Below are 15287 nucleotides of genomic sequence, written 5' to 3' on the forward strand. Positions count from 1 at the left end.
CACCAAAACAACTTCTGCACGTTCCAATTGCAACAAATACATTAACAATGCACACACTGTTGTTCTGTGCTGTGCAAACAGACATGCACAATAAAGTGATGTTTTTTCTCAGTGTTCAAGTTCAGTATTCTTGTTCATCTGCTGTAATAAATGCACACACACGGTTCTGTTTTATTCATTGTTATTTCAGAAAATAATGTAAATCTGATGGTGTATCCTGTCCGGTTGTTTAAAATAGCTTTTTAATGTTTTGTTGTTACTAATATAACTTTGAATCTATTCTGGGTCAGATTATTGATATTATTAATTATATGCCCACCTAATTAAAATAAATAAAAATGACTTCAGGGCAAGGTAAAAACTGCTAAAACCCAAAATGTGGTAGGAAATGTTTATTCCAAACAGCAGGAAATGCAAATGCACCCTATTTCTATAAGAAAACCTAAATCTACCTGAATCACAAGCTCAGGGCCTTGTAATAATCAGAAACCTTAAACGATAACTTACACCCCCAAGGTTCATATGTAACAGTGTTCAGAAAACTGGCCTGTACTTACAAATGTACTTATTTAATAAGGACAATCTGACAGGTTGACCCATAATATCAAAATCTAGTAAAGTTGTATTGTGCATGCAGATTTTTTGCTGAAAACAACCCCAAATACAGCAACGTTTCTTTTTGCAAATTAGTGAGACAACACTGAATCTTACAAAAATTACAACTAAAAAGAGATAAACATGAAAGCACAGCCTTTCGGTATCTGGACCCGATGTTTTCAGCTACGGTCGAGGTAGTATCATTAACCAGCGATTGCTCCTTTTTACTATCTCAAAAAGGACACAAAATATCTGACATAATATATTAAGAATATAATAAAATATATAAAATATATACTTTAAGTTTTTCTTACCATGTGACTTAATTTATGTTTTATGTACATTTTACTCACAACCGCCCCCACTTTTTCCCCCAGTCTGTCCAATACAATAATTAGCTATGAGTGGTCTTTCTTATTAAAATATATTTAAATCCTATTCTGTGTAAAAAAAAAAAAAAATATATATATATATATATATATATATATATATATATATATATATATATATATATATAAATTTATTTTATTTTTATTTTTTTTTGCCAGCTGCAGAGTGTTTTTAAAACCATCTCATTGTGGCAGTTCAATTAACCATTTTGTTGGCAACGTATCCTGTTTGTTGTAGTTCCCAGTTTTGACCACTATGTGTAACAATAACTCTATGTAAGCTCTGTGAGAGAACAAATGCTAGCCCGTGAGTGAACATCTAAAAATGCAAACAAATAAACGACAAAAGGATCAAACAACAGAGCTAAATAATACCCAAATAGTTTAAACAGTTAAAAATGTATGAACTTGTCAATGAGGATTTTGTGAAGCTTAACATTAGGTTTGCAGCTTAATAAATGTAAAATTGGATTTTGAGTTAACTATTTATTTGCAAACAAATCTATATTGACTTTATATATTGGCCTAATGTTCGACTACCGTGATACCTCTATTGACAGCTCTTTTTTTTTTTTTTTTTAGGACACATTTTTTCTATACTAAATTATGTACCCAATTCACCCTCAATCTGTCATTCTGAATCAGTAGGTTGTTAATTTAATGAAGTGAAACCAAATGAACGCCCTCTAACGGCTGACTGTAGTACAACATTTAACCTCACTCATTTCCATGTTAGTGAACTGGAAACGATCCGAAATTACATCGTAAATATTTCCACAGTATATTTTTATGTATAGTGTTCTGTCGATTGCATTTTACAGGTCATTCGATTACAATTAAAAGGGAATGGTTAATGAGGTGATTGGAGCAATTTCCAATGCTTGCTTTAAACACAGAGAGTTTGTAGCTGCAACATGTCTTATTCTGCTTTAAATTAGTCTAATATATCTCTAATATATTGTTTAATATGATGCTCATTTTGAAGCTAAGCAAACACATTTTACTGACATTATAGCTAACAAATCAACATGAATGAATGTGACATAAACCAAAGCTGATAACACTAGCTAAATGTCATCATCATTTTCTATTTAGTGTATGGCCATAGCTAACACTCAATTTACTCTTTTTTTAAACACACACATTTAGACATTTAAAGAGTTGTAGGCATTAATGCATTTCTTTTTCTTGTTGGGTGTAAACGTTTTAAATGTTGACTATTTTCATCTAATACATTACAAAAACTACATATAATTCATTAACATGATGGATTGTTTATATCAGTTAGCCAATAGTATCACTTATGACAAAATCCTAAAATAGTCAAATCTATATACAGTACTTTATACATACATATATAAAACACAGTACTATATACATGTATTTATACAAGTTTCATAGGAATATGGAGTAAACAGCATATGCTGTCCATTTATACATACAGTCACTGATTTCATTTGCCGTCTGCTGTAATCCTATATATTGACATATATAGAAATTCATAGCTTATTTGTTTACATAACAAGACAGTGCTTGTAAAATTCTCAGAGCTATTGGAAACCACAATAGCAGTAAGATGTACTATACAAAACTGCACATCCACAAAGCTGTTATGTTTTCTGAGTTAAGAGAGCCCCCTGCTGGCCATCTTATGTATTTACCTTAATGTATTAATAAGCTCTACATTCTTTTTCGTTTTTCAGTGTTAGTGAAACAAAGTATGTTTAACAAATTTAAATAATAGGTAGACTAGCTAGATACCCAAAAGCCTTCCAAATACATATTCGCATCAATGAGAGGAGCTGCAAATTATTACCAAATTTTAATCAGACATGATTTTATGCTCTAACTGACAGAGGCTATTTTAACTAGCTTCAACACACAAACCAAAATATTTAATATTCAGTTAATAAAAAAGTAATTGAAAAAGCTAATGGAATTAAATGATTGCTTTGACTTACTGAGTAAAAGATGTGGTGGTGGTGAAAGCATCATGCTCATTTGCCTTTGATTTTTTGGTTGCTGCTCTGATTGGTGCCTTCTTTAACTGACATTTGGTGGTGAGCCTACTTTAGGCTGGGTCATGGTCTGATATGCTTATTATTGTATATATTTTTTAAATAATGTATTTTTCATGTACTTGCACTATGCTTCAATTTTAGGACATTTTGGGTATTTATATATCTTGTTGCACACAGGTCAATTACATTTGGTTAATGAAGTCATATCTGATGACAGCTGGTTGCATCAAAAACAATTCTGCATTTCACACTAATTGGCGTCAAGTTGAACTTAAAATTTAAAACCATGAAAACTTAAATATCTGTAAATTCTAAGTAAATCATTTTACAAAATGTATACAGTAAAAAGGTTCTATTCAATTATACAATTATCTGAAATATTATTAAATTGCAACAGAAAACATAAAAACTTTTAATGCAAACTTTTACATTAAAAAAACTTTTGCTGTAACAAATACTGTCTACTTTCCAAAGTTATGTTGCAATATGATCATGTGTTAAACAAACTTTTACCTTTTACATACTCAAACAATTACATTTACAGACTCCATCAGGGATGTGTGTATATGTTTTCCTGCAATCCTATCTTTAATTGCCCAGTGTGGATGCAGGTTTTTATTCCAAGCTAGCAGGAGCCACACCTGATTCTATCCATTTAATTACTTGATCTTGTGTTTTAAAGGACTATCACATGTGAATCCTGTAGGCTATTTTTAACATTCTTCTTTTTCCCAGTTTTTTTTTTTTATCTCTCAAAAACAGCTATATGTGCTGATTGCAACTTTATTTAAGTTACAGTGGATCAGTTTTGTATTCTTGTCACTACAAACTAATAATATTGATTTTATTGCACTTCATTGTTTCTTATATAGTATTGTTTCTGATATATGTGACTGGTAAAGTATATACAGCTTTATGTATATATAGCTAAATGTATATATAACTAAATGTATAAAGCTGAATGTAGATACTTTGGACAATTTAAATATATAACATATTCTGGGTTGCTTAACACATTTTCTGTTTATTACATAATTATTTACTCAAGAAAATGTGCAACTGGAAGCTTCTGTCACCAAAACAAATTCCTTGTAAGTGCAAACATACTTGGCAATAAAGCTCTTTCTCATTTTGACTTTGATTCTGATTCTGATAATTCCATATGTGTTCTGTCATAGTGTGGATTTCTTCAATATTAATGTATGTTGTTGAAAAATAAAGAAAAAAACACTGAAGGAGAAGGTATGTCCAAACTGGTACTGTCATTAACCTGACACTTTCACTTCACTAGTAACTGTTATTTTCTGTTCCATCTGGGTTGCAAGTGTGTGTATGACATTGTATATTTATTTTCCATAAATGCCATAAATGTAATGTAATGTAAAAGTTGGATAAATGAAATATGGACTTCCTCCTACTAGCAGTCCCTTTTTTGTCCATGCATATTTTTTTTAAGTTTAATCGTAATTGATTTGTTTGCATCTGGTTGTGTTTTGTGTAGGAAGGGTACTGTTTTCTTATTCCTGTTTTGCCATTTCTGATTAGGTTTTGGATCCACCCCATGAAGATGAATGAATGGATGAATGGATGAATGGATGAATGGGTAATTGAATAAATTGCCGATAACAACATTTAGCTATAAATACAGCATCAAGGAGCAAATGTAACACCAAAGTTTTAGGATAACAGATACAACGTGTTAGACCCTGTGTACAGTGTTGATGAAATTACCGCCTCAATGGTCATAATATGGGTGAAAAAACTAAATGCTACAAGAACTAAATGTTTTTGTTAGTTGAAAAGATAATAGAAATACTGAACAAACTAAAAATATGTGTTTTTCCATTCAATGTGCAAGTCGATTAATTTTGAATTAATTGTTATTAACAATGGACATTGTTTTAAAGCAGCTATACACAGATAAAATGTTACTAAAGAATATACAAGTTTGTTCCTTATAATTGTAAATTTGTCCCTAATGAGCAAGCCAGTGGTGACTGTGGCAAGGAAAAAATCCTGAAATGGCCTAACGAAGAAACCTCGAGAGCAACCAGACTCAAGAGGGAACCCATCCTCATCTGGATGGCATGAATGTCCGTTTACTACAGTTCATTGCTGTTGAGGTGTGCAGTGATAGTGGATTACAGTAAATGCAATTTCTGTCCAAATTCATCCTTAAAGCTCCCTTGTTGCACCATAATCTCATGGATTCCAGGCCATTAATGCAAAACCATCCACAGCTACACAGAGTGGCCTCCAATCTAAGAGAACCCCATCCAGAGGCAGGGCACCGGGATGAACCAGGCAGATCAGAGGATAGAAAAGGGACAGGAACAATGATCGCCGGTACTTCAGGAGCATGTTTAAGAAAGAGAAAGAGAGAAAGAGACAGAGACAAAGATAGAGATAGATTGTGTTTTCTTGCCACACATCCATTTTTTTCCTATTGGCTATAGGACATAAGGCTATACAATATATTACAATACATGTAATTAACTAATTAACTTTTATAATCAAGCAAAAGGTAAACTTAGCAGCCTCTGCCTGTTTGAATTAAAAGTGCATGCAAACTCAGAATAAAGACCCACTTAGAGAATAACTAGTGATTCAGATTATTACTTTAAGCACTACATAAGATTAAAAGAGTTTATACAGGTTTCAGGTTACATAATGTTGACTAAAAGCATTTTCCCCTCTTTTGCTTCTTCAAACTGTAGATGGGTAAACATAAAACGAGACAGCAGCTGTGCTGAAGTTTCAGTCAAGTAAGAAGATTTTGCCAGTTCAAACAAATCCAGGCTGGGAGAGGGGAAGAGCAAAGCTGAAGGAAAATGCCAGGGATGAAGGAGCAGGCTCATTAGAGGTTAGAGCCGTAAAAATTAATACTTTCAATTCAAATGAATACTGAATTTATGACATTGATATCATTAGTAACATTAAATGGATTTGTAATACATATTTAGTATTTAAGGTTTATTTCGTGTATTGAACATATACAACACAAAAAACTTCCACCGTAAAAATCTACTCGGCAATTTAGCAAAACTCCTTATGTTTAACTCATTTAAGATCACTGTCTCAGATACATAAGGGGCATGCAATATGAGGTGACCAGATGATATATTTTGCACCTGAGAATTACATAAAAGAGAGGAAATGGTTTTAATTATAGTCCATTATTGTGTATAATTCAATATAAGTCAATGTACAAATTTTACGTCATTCTTTCTGGTGGGTGTGTTTGTGTTTGTGTGTTTAAAACAGGATAATAGCTCATTATATTGCTTATTGTACTTACAAACTACATGGCATTAGGGCAATTACTATGCAGCATGTACAGCACAACAGCTTAAATCCATTTTCTATCATCTACACTGGTTTTCAAATGAAAAAGGACTGAAAAGTGCACAATTAGATTAAATCTCTAAGAAGAGAAATCTGGATCCCTCATCTGAATTCTTGGCTACATTAATTTATTAAGTACAGTAATTCAATTCAATTCAATTCATTTTTATTTGTATAGTGCTTTTACCAAAGAACATTGTCTCAAAGCAGCTTTACACAGATAATGTGGTGATTAAAAGTGAATATGTTCTTTATAAGTAAGGCTGTCCCTGATATAATAACTTACTTTTAATAATAAGTAATTAACTACTTGTAATAATTGTAATGTAAAAATCATAATATTGTGATAATTAATTAAATAAAATTATTCAACACAAAATTTTCAATACTACTAACAAAATACTACTACTACTTATTATTATTATTATTATTATTATTATTATTATTATTATTATTAAAGTTGTTGTTGTTGTTAATGTTGAAGCATATGTTTTTTATTTATGTCAATATATCAGATGTCAAATATTATTTCATTTTACCATAGTCAACCTCTGCATTTCTGACATATGTAGTGACATAATACAAAGTCATCAGTGCTAGCTTGTGTTTGTGTTTGTGTTTGTGCGTGTGTTTGAGTTTGTGTGTGTATGTGTGTGTGTGTGTATGTGTGTGTGTGTGTGTAGTAGTAGTAGTAGTTGTAATAGTAGGGGTGTTGGTGGTAGTAATGATGGTAATAATAGTATATATATAGATATGTAAACACCAGAGATGGCAAAAGTACACACATCCTTTACTCAATCAGTACTGCTGATACTCGTGTTTTAAAAAAGAGTGTAGCTATACTTCTTGTTATCTTCTGCCTTGCTTGTTGTGAGCTTAGCAGGTTAGCTACATCTGTGGTGCGTGATCGCCAGAAAATTATACACGTTGTCGGTTGAAAAAACAGCACAATGACAAAAAATAGGTTGATAGGCTGAAAACGGTGTGCACTGAGAAGGAAAAATATTGATCATGTCACCAAATGGATTAAAACTCAAAGTAACGAGTAGGGTGTGAAAATGTAAGAAGTAAAAAGCAAAAAATAAACAGTAAAGTAAAGTACTCATACCAAGTACTTCGTTCCGTCCCATTTCTGGTAAACACTTTTGTAAAAGTTTTTGTTAAAGTTTTAAAAATGTAAACTTACCTGTACCTCAATAATCCACTTGAGGGCGTAATTCCGCCGCTGACCCTGTTAATTAACTCACACTGAAGTTTAAATGCCGAGAGTTTGAACACTTTTGCTCTGCGTCCTGAAAATATACACATATATATCTGGGCTTTATACTTTTAGTATTTAGACGTTAAAAATGTTTGCAGTTGTCTGTAGTTTATTAAAAGGAGCAATTTGATGTTGTAGTGGTAAAGTCAGCTTCCTGCCTCGGTCCCTCAGTTCCATTTAACTTGGCAACCTGGCAATCAGTCACCAGAGGGTGTTGATGACTTCCAGAATGTTATTTTTAACGACTTTTTGTCTTCTTTGTACTCCGAACTCCATTCCACTGCACTGAACGCCACCAATGATGGCTAATGAGGCTGCACTTCAGACAGTAAATAAGTTGCACATGGTACAAAAACAGTCAAGGATAAGCTGGAAAAAAACTTGATGGTTTAACTTTGCTTAAAAATTCAAGTCAAGAAAAAAAGAAAATAAAAGAAAAAAGATTATTTTTTAAATGGAAAAAGACTAGATAAAAAATATAAGAACCAGTGCAATAAATAAACAGATCTTTCTATCATGTACTAATATATTCTTGTTTTTTTTAAACTTATTTTCATAACGATAACCATTTCTGGGCTTGAGGTCTAAAATGCTTTTCCCTTTGGCCCAGCTAGATGCAATTTATTATTTGTTTGCTATTATTTAACACTTGCAATACAACAAAAATTTTAATAATGTACAAAATTAGAGGTGTAACTCATATAGTATATGACACGTAAAAATAGAATAAACTAATCAGACTATGCTAATTACACAAGCAAAGGGTTCTGGACATGTGTTTTTCACTTTGACTAAAAAAGCCACAAAAAGTAGTAGATGTATACATATGCAAACAAAATTTGTAACTATTTTGGAGAAAAGTAAATGTTACATTTATTAATTTGATGTTTATTTCTAGCTGGGGAACATCTGTGTATGAATGTTGGATATTAAGATGTGATTTTGTATTATTAATTAATATACGATATGCGCTGATTACTGAAAATTAGATCAGAACACTGCATAAAATAGCTGAATCTGAAAATATTCAAAAATATCTCAAAACAATTTCTCTCGCTAAAAAAGGTGCTATCTTAAAATCTAAAAATAAAAAATAACTCTGTTAATTTTCTCAGCCATCAGTCGGATAGCTTGCGGGCAAAATTCATAAATCATGTTTTTCAGCTGTGAAAATTTGTCAACTGGTCTGTTCATGATGATTTGTAGTCCCATGTAATGTGCATTGTGTTTATTTAACCCCTAAGGCTTTAGCAAAAAGTTAGCTTCAGGATTAAAATCAATCACTGCTACAAGTTTAAAATATTATTACGACTTCTTGATGAGTTGCACATAAACAATTTAGTGCAAAAAAAAAAAACATATAATAAATAAATGGACGGAAAATAATGAAACAGTGTTCTGTCATATAAACGTTGAAAACTATTTTCCTAACTGGATTTTTAAATATAAACTTTATAGCTTGGCATTTGATGGCAAAATAAGTCCGTGCACAAATAATTATAGGCGTAATAATTTTTAAAGCATGAGGACATAAGGACAGAGAAATTAGCTTTAAACTCATTATATTACACGTAACTATCCAAGCAAAGTGAGTTCATTATCACAATGATTATATAAAAATGTTAGAAATACCTGTCCCCTTCTATTTTTTAAACCTATATTGCTAATTATCATTTACGTATGATTGAGCAGTTTCACACTGATAATGTAATGCATGCATATTTTTTATTATCACTGCTGTGTATAAAGCTTGCTTGTAGATACTCTTGGTATCCATAAAACAAATATTCCAGCGATTGAGGGATCTCCATCTGAGGAGTGCAAATGGCCAGGGCTGTTTGGTTCTCTGTTGGGTATCTGGGGTAGTCTGTGTTCGTTTCCCCCTAAATAGCATTTACAAAAGCCCAGACAATGTCTGGCACCCAAGCTGTTGTTAAAATGCGAAATAAATTCCTGCAATTAGGAAAATACGCAGATTACAGCCAAGTGAACAAATGGGAAAAGGGGTTAAGAGTACATGTTTAGCTAATTAAAAACAAAAATGATTTTACAGCTATTACAAAATAAAGGAGAATACAAATTAATTATATATCATATATGATGTAAATGGGTGTCAACATTTTTTTTATGTTATTCAACTCATCAGCTAATTGCAAAGGATCTTTAAGGATATTTTAGGTTTTCAGAGGAGCTTGAAGATCTGTTGGATGATGTTTCTTCAGTATCTCATAAATTATTATTGAAGGCTAAACATTATCTGTAAGTCGCTTTTGCAATAGGAACGAGAAGTTAAAGAGCCTAAACCTCGTTTCCAAATTTCACTTGGCACATATAAAAGAGGAATAATTGCTGGCTATTTGTATATAAAAAAAAAAAGAGAAGAAAAAAATGTTCGTGTCACGAATGGTCTAGTGAAGTCTTGTGCTATTTAGGCGCCTTGAATCGAACAAAGAAACGCACCTGCAAACAAAATGGTGCCTAGAAGGTATAAAATGCAAACAACCCTGCAATGCATTGGCCAACTGTTCAACTAGTACGAGAACGAAGAAAACACATCAACACATTTACTACACGAATGATCGGCATTTAGTATAGTGTATCTTGCAATACAATCAAGAACGAATTCGAAAAAAAGTCTAAATAAAAATCACGTGACATGACCAAGAACAATGTACTTATTCTAAGTAATAAATTCAGAAAAAGGTTCATGCATTTGCCCTGCAACACTCAGACTCTCCACACATACACTCTTTTCTTAAAATCAGCTTATTGATTTTAATAAATAAAACTAGTTTTAAATTATTTTTTTCTTTTAGTTTTTTCTAAATGTATTTGTGATATTTTGACCTTGTCTTCGGATACGACATGCCTTAATAGTGTAAAGCACTTATGTTATGTTAAATGTGCTTTATTAAAAAAAAAAAAAAAAAAAAAACGTTTAGCTTGTACTTTATTGTACAAATAATCTTAGACTTTCACAGCAATAGAAAATTTTACAATAGCTTCAAAAAAAGCTTAATGTAATATTTTTAATGAAAGGCTTTCCTGACCCTGTATCCTGCAAATTCTCACGCCTCATGTATTTATGTACATTTAAAAATATATTTACTGTGTAAAATAGATTTAGTTAAAAAATATATGCAAGTATCACACACGAGCCCTTTCTTATAAACAGCGATTTTCAATGAAATGGTATGCTCGTGCCAAGTGCATGTTTGGGGAAAAAAATAAATACCGTTTTAGATAGCGTGCAAATCTAATATATAAGTGTTTAAGGCTATTAAACTCTCACACCTATTGTGAATATACAGACACAGCGTATAGTGAACTATAACTGTCAGGAGCATTGTGTGATGGTAGAACTTCCGCTTGTACAATTTTAATTAGGCGTGTTAACAAAACTGAATGCATCCATAGTATTAATCTATGAGCAGCCAAGATGCACAGATTAGTCAAAGAAATCCAGTTTGGTCAGGAACACAGCAGAAATCACCTCTGCATGCTGATTTGTACACTGAATTCATACTTAGTCCTCACTGGCATAAAAAGTATAGCTACCCAAATCCATTAAATATATTGTTTTTAAGTTTGTTCGGCAGTGGGGGGGGATGTTATTTATAATTAATATCGCTTTTTTATTTGAACAAGATGATCAGAATCATGTTGCGTATTCTGCATGAAGGCAATAGCCTACAGTGCCAAACATGGAAGCATTGCATATGCAAACAAAAGCATTGAAACACATACCGTTCTCAATAAATGCACATTAGCTTTTATTGTAAAGGGTATATGAAACTATGATGGGATTGGGCTTATATTTTATTACTTGATCGCAAAGTTTTACATGCAGTCACTTTCCAAAAATTAAAAAAAAAAAAAAAAAAATACAAATGGAAATAAGCTAAGCTTAATAATCGCTGTGCTGGTAATAAAACACTTCATATGACGGCACCCCATCAAAAGGAAACTTACTATGGCCTTTTAAAAAATAGCAGACATGTAAACAAATGGGGTATATGACCGAGAAGTCACGCTTGTGTCGAAATCTGAAGGAATAACGACGTCGAAAACAAGAATTAAGACCTTGTATTTCCGTGGCTTTGAGCATACTACATTCTAGAAAAAAATACCTCATCAAGGACCCTCTTATTGGCTTTGAGTGTAGGCCATCCAAAACATCATCCACAATTTTACTCCCTCTGTCCAATACCTTTCCTGTCTGTGTTTTTTGCTCCACAAGTCTGTAGTCGACAAGCGTCCTGCTCTTAGCATTTTTCTGTGTGTTTTAAGAGCCCAGATCGACCAGGTTGGAGGCCATAGGGTTCAGTATGGTGTCGTGCAGGCTGTGGTGGTGGTGTTGGTGGTGCATTGAGTCCGCGCTTGTTACATTCACGGCGCTTGGCACGGGTACTGCGCTGGGCGCCGGCGGAGCAGCCAGGCCGTGGAGAGGTTGGAGACCGGAGGCGGAGGTAAGCAGCAGCGCGGGGCTCGACGACGTGTGATCTGGAGTTCCGATGGGGGTTTTGTCCTCGTCCGAGCTGCCCATCATCGTCTTGTTTCCGTTCATGGACGACGTGAGTGCGTTGTGGCTGTTCGTGTTGGAGTTCTCGTTGTTTTCCCTGCACAAATCAAACAAGAGGGGAAAAAAGCATGAGAAAGACTGAAACAAACAGCATTAACTTGTGTGCATATCTAGACATTTTCCAGAAAACGTTTTTGCATAAACTAATACAAGTATGATGTATTTTATGGTTCAATGAAGTGTAATGCAAACAAACAAAACAATACATAAATAAAAAAAATTGTGTCACTGTAAAAAAACAACAACTAACAAACAAAACAATCCTACTGTAAATTGCAACGATTCCATATTTCAGTATTTTAGTAAAAAAATATCTCCAAACAATCAGTTACGGGTCAAGACATGCACACCACTGAAAATAATGGTGATATAATAAGGGATGTGAGATAAAATTAATAAGATAATGTGTGCAGTAATGCTGAAGACAAGAACACAACAGATCTGTATATTGAGTGGAATGAATTCGAGAGATTATAATAAAAAATTAAAATTGCACATTCAGGGAATTTAAATTCATGTTCGTACTTGACTGGTAAGCATGACATATACTGAGAGATGAGGCCTAGCGACATTATTTCATTACTCAATGTTGGTATCTTGTTCTACCAATACGTGTGTGTGAACGACGCCAATAAATGCGTCTGAATTACTATGACAGATTTATTGTCTGAGATTGTATGTTCATTACCTTACAGGCGAATGAAATATGGAGTGATAAGCAGTGAAAAGATATACAGCATTTTTCTTCAAATTGGCTTAAAATTAAACGGTTAGAGTTTTATTTTAAAATTACTTAAGAAAAATTCATTCAATGTTAATATTTCAATTCTCTTATTTTAGTTTGATTTAGTAATAGTTGACAGTGGCATATACAATGGTCAACAGGGATTATTATTTTTGTTATTAGCATTATTAATATTTTTTTATTATTGTCATAGTAGTAGTAGTAGTGGAAATAATAATAATAATAATAATAACTATAATAATAATAATAATAATAATAATAATAATAATAATAATAATAATAATAATAATATAAATATAAATATATGATAAATAACAACCATCACAAATGAAAATGGTAGAAGTTGGTCGAATAAACAGTCTTTTTGCCAACCCACCTCCTATGCCTTTATAATATACATTAATTGGATTAGAAAAATTATAAGAAATTAATTGTCATTTCAACGTCCAAACTTCCAACACTCGATCAAATCAATGCGTTCAACTCATTTAATAATGTGAATCTGTTAAAGGTTAGAAACAACCAAAATAGTCACTACTATTGAGATATAGAGATCTACCCAACATTTCATCGCTTTTGTTTTGTTTTTTTTTTACCAAGTTTTTCAGCAGTAACATATTCGACACTTATTAAAAAAAAGTGTACTTTTTTACCTTTCTTTGGCCTCCGCCGCGCGGTCGCGTTGCCTCCGGTTTTTGAACCAGTTGCTGACCTGAGTGGTGGTCAATCCGGTGGCTTCGGCCAGCTCGCGCTTTTCCCGTGGTGAAGGATACGGATTATGAGTGTACCACTCTCTCAGCACGCTACGACTCTTCTCCTTAAAGCAGTAGCTTGTCTCCTCGCCATCCCAGATGGACCTGGGCAGCGGGAACTTCCTCCGCACCCGGTACTTGCCCACAGCTCCTAACGGCCGTCCGCGCAACTTCTCCGCTTCGATGTAATGCGCCTTGAGCCACAGCTGCTGGAGTTTCGGGTGGTTGTGCGGCGAGAACTGGTGACTCTCGAGGATTTTGTATAGCTCTCTAAAGTTTCCCCGGTGGAAAGCGACCACGGCCTTGGCCTTGAGCACGCTCTCGTTCTTGTGGAGATGTTCGCAGGCGGGCAACGACCACAGAAACCGGCCCAGGCGCTCGATGTTGCCGCCCTGCTGCAGGACTTCGCACACGCACGCTACTTGCTCTTGCGTAAAGCCGAAAGTCGGAAGCATAGACATGGTTCGTCGCTGGGAAATGCTTCGTCCGAGTTAAGGACAACGCTTGTCGAGCAGAAAGCGCTGGAAGTCCATGAACGAGACGATTTCACAACGTTTGCGAATATCGATTTATAAGAAGAAGAAAAAAAATCCGAATTAAAGTGGGGCCCGACACTTCAGATCCACTCAAGCGAGAGTAACACGCAGTATATCCATCTAAAAAACACGAGAGCAAGTTTTCCCATCCGGAGTGAGCAGCTCGCCGTCTTTTCTGTGCAGTTTCAGCATAGCGTTCTCCCGACTACGAAGCTTGCTCGGTCGTTTTAATAATATTATTCTAAGCTGGCAAGAAAACCGATTGTGTGAACTCTGATTGGTTGGTTATCCGACCCAGGGACGGCGAGGATAAGACAATAGTTTTAGTCAAATTATTCGCCATGGTTACGCTGTCATTCACAGTAACCCGATATGCTTTGAGGTGGCTCCCTGGACTGGCTGACTGATTATTCCCTTCATTTAAAACCCGCCCACCGATAGAAATAATAGCCTTGATTTTCTCAGTATATTAGATTTTTTTTTTTTTTTTTTGCAAGCCCAGAGTTTGACGGACAGTTAAAGTAACCAAAGAGCGCTCTACACACAGAAGGGAAGCCTCCACAGCCTGGAAGGCGTAGAGAAAGTTCTGCACTAAATGCAAAGGCTTCACTTTGTACCTGCTTTGAACACTGCACGTCCTGTATGAATCATGCATACACAATATACACACATGAATACAGATTGTGCGTTAATAAATATAAGTTTACAGGTAAAAAAAAAATGCCCACTGCTAAAACTTACTTTCACAGCATTTTAATGGAACACTTGAAATAATAGGACACAATAGTCTAATCAATACTGATATGAGATAATGATGACTTTATTAATAAACTACATGCATGACCGTATTGAACAAAGAGCAGTTCAAAAAGCCTGGTTCTGAAAGTCCAATGCGATTAAGGAGTGTATGTGAGCCGTGCACAGGTACTGAATCAGTATGAACCGCGCGTGCGAGACGCCTCTTAGATCAGAGGGCGCTTATAAGACAGAATTAAACCTCAGCGTTTCACAGAGGACATAGGATCTGTTAGACAGAATGCGGTGAAAGTGGACAGTGCA

The 15287-nt window shown here is 34.1% G+C and overlaps 1 protein-coding gene across 1 annotated transcript; it reads right to left on the bottom strand.

Annotated features, from left to right (window-relative positions):
- Nucleotides 1-11227: 11227 nt before the first annotated feature.
- six2a (SIX homeobox 2a) lies at nt 11228-14712 on the bottom strand. Its single transcript, XM_046874481.1, has 2 exons — nt 13594-14712; nt 11228-12232 (listed from the first exon to the last, which is right to left on the bottom strand). The coding sequence occupies exons 1-2, from the start codon at nt 14151-14153 to the stop codon at nt 11899-11901; spliced, it is 894 nt and encodes a 297-aa protein (XP_046730437.1). The 5' UTR covers nt 14154-14712; the 3' UTR covers nt 11228-11898.
- Nucleotides 14713-15287: the final 575 nt, after the last annotated feature.

The sequence above is a fragment of the Silurus meridionalis genome, chromosome 2, assembly GCF_014805685.1.
Source record: "Silurus meridionalis isolate SWU-2019-XX chromosome 2, ASM1480568v1, whole genome shotgun sequence".
In the NCBI taxonomy this organism is placed as follows: Eukaryota; Metazoa; Chordata; class Actinopteri; order Siluriformes; family Siluridae; genus Silurus; species Silurus meridionalis.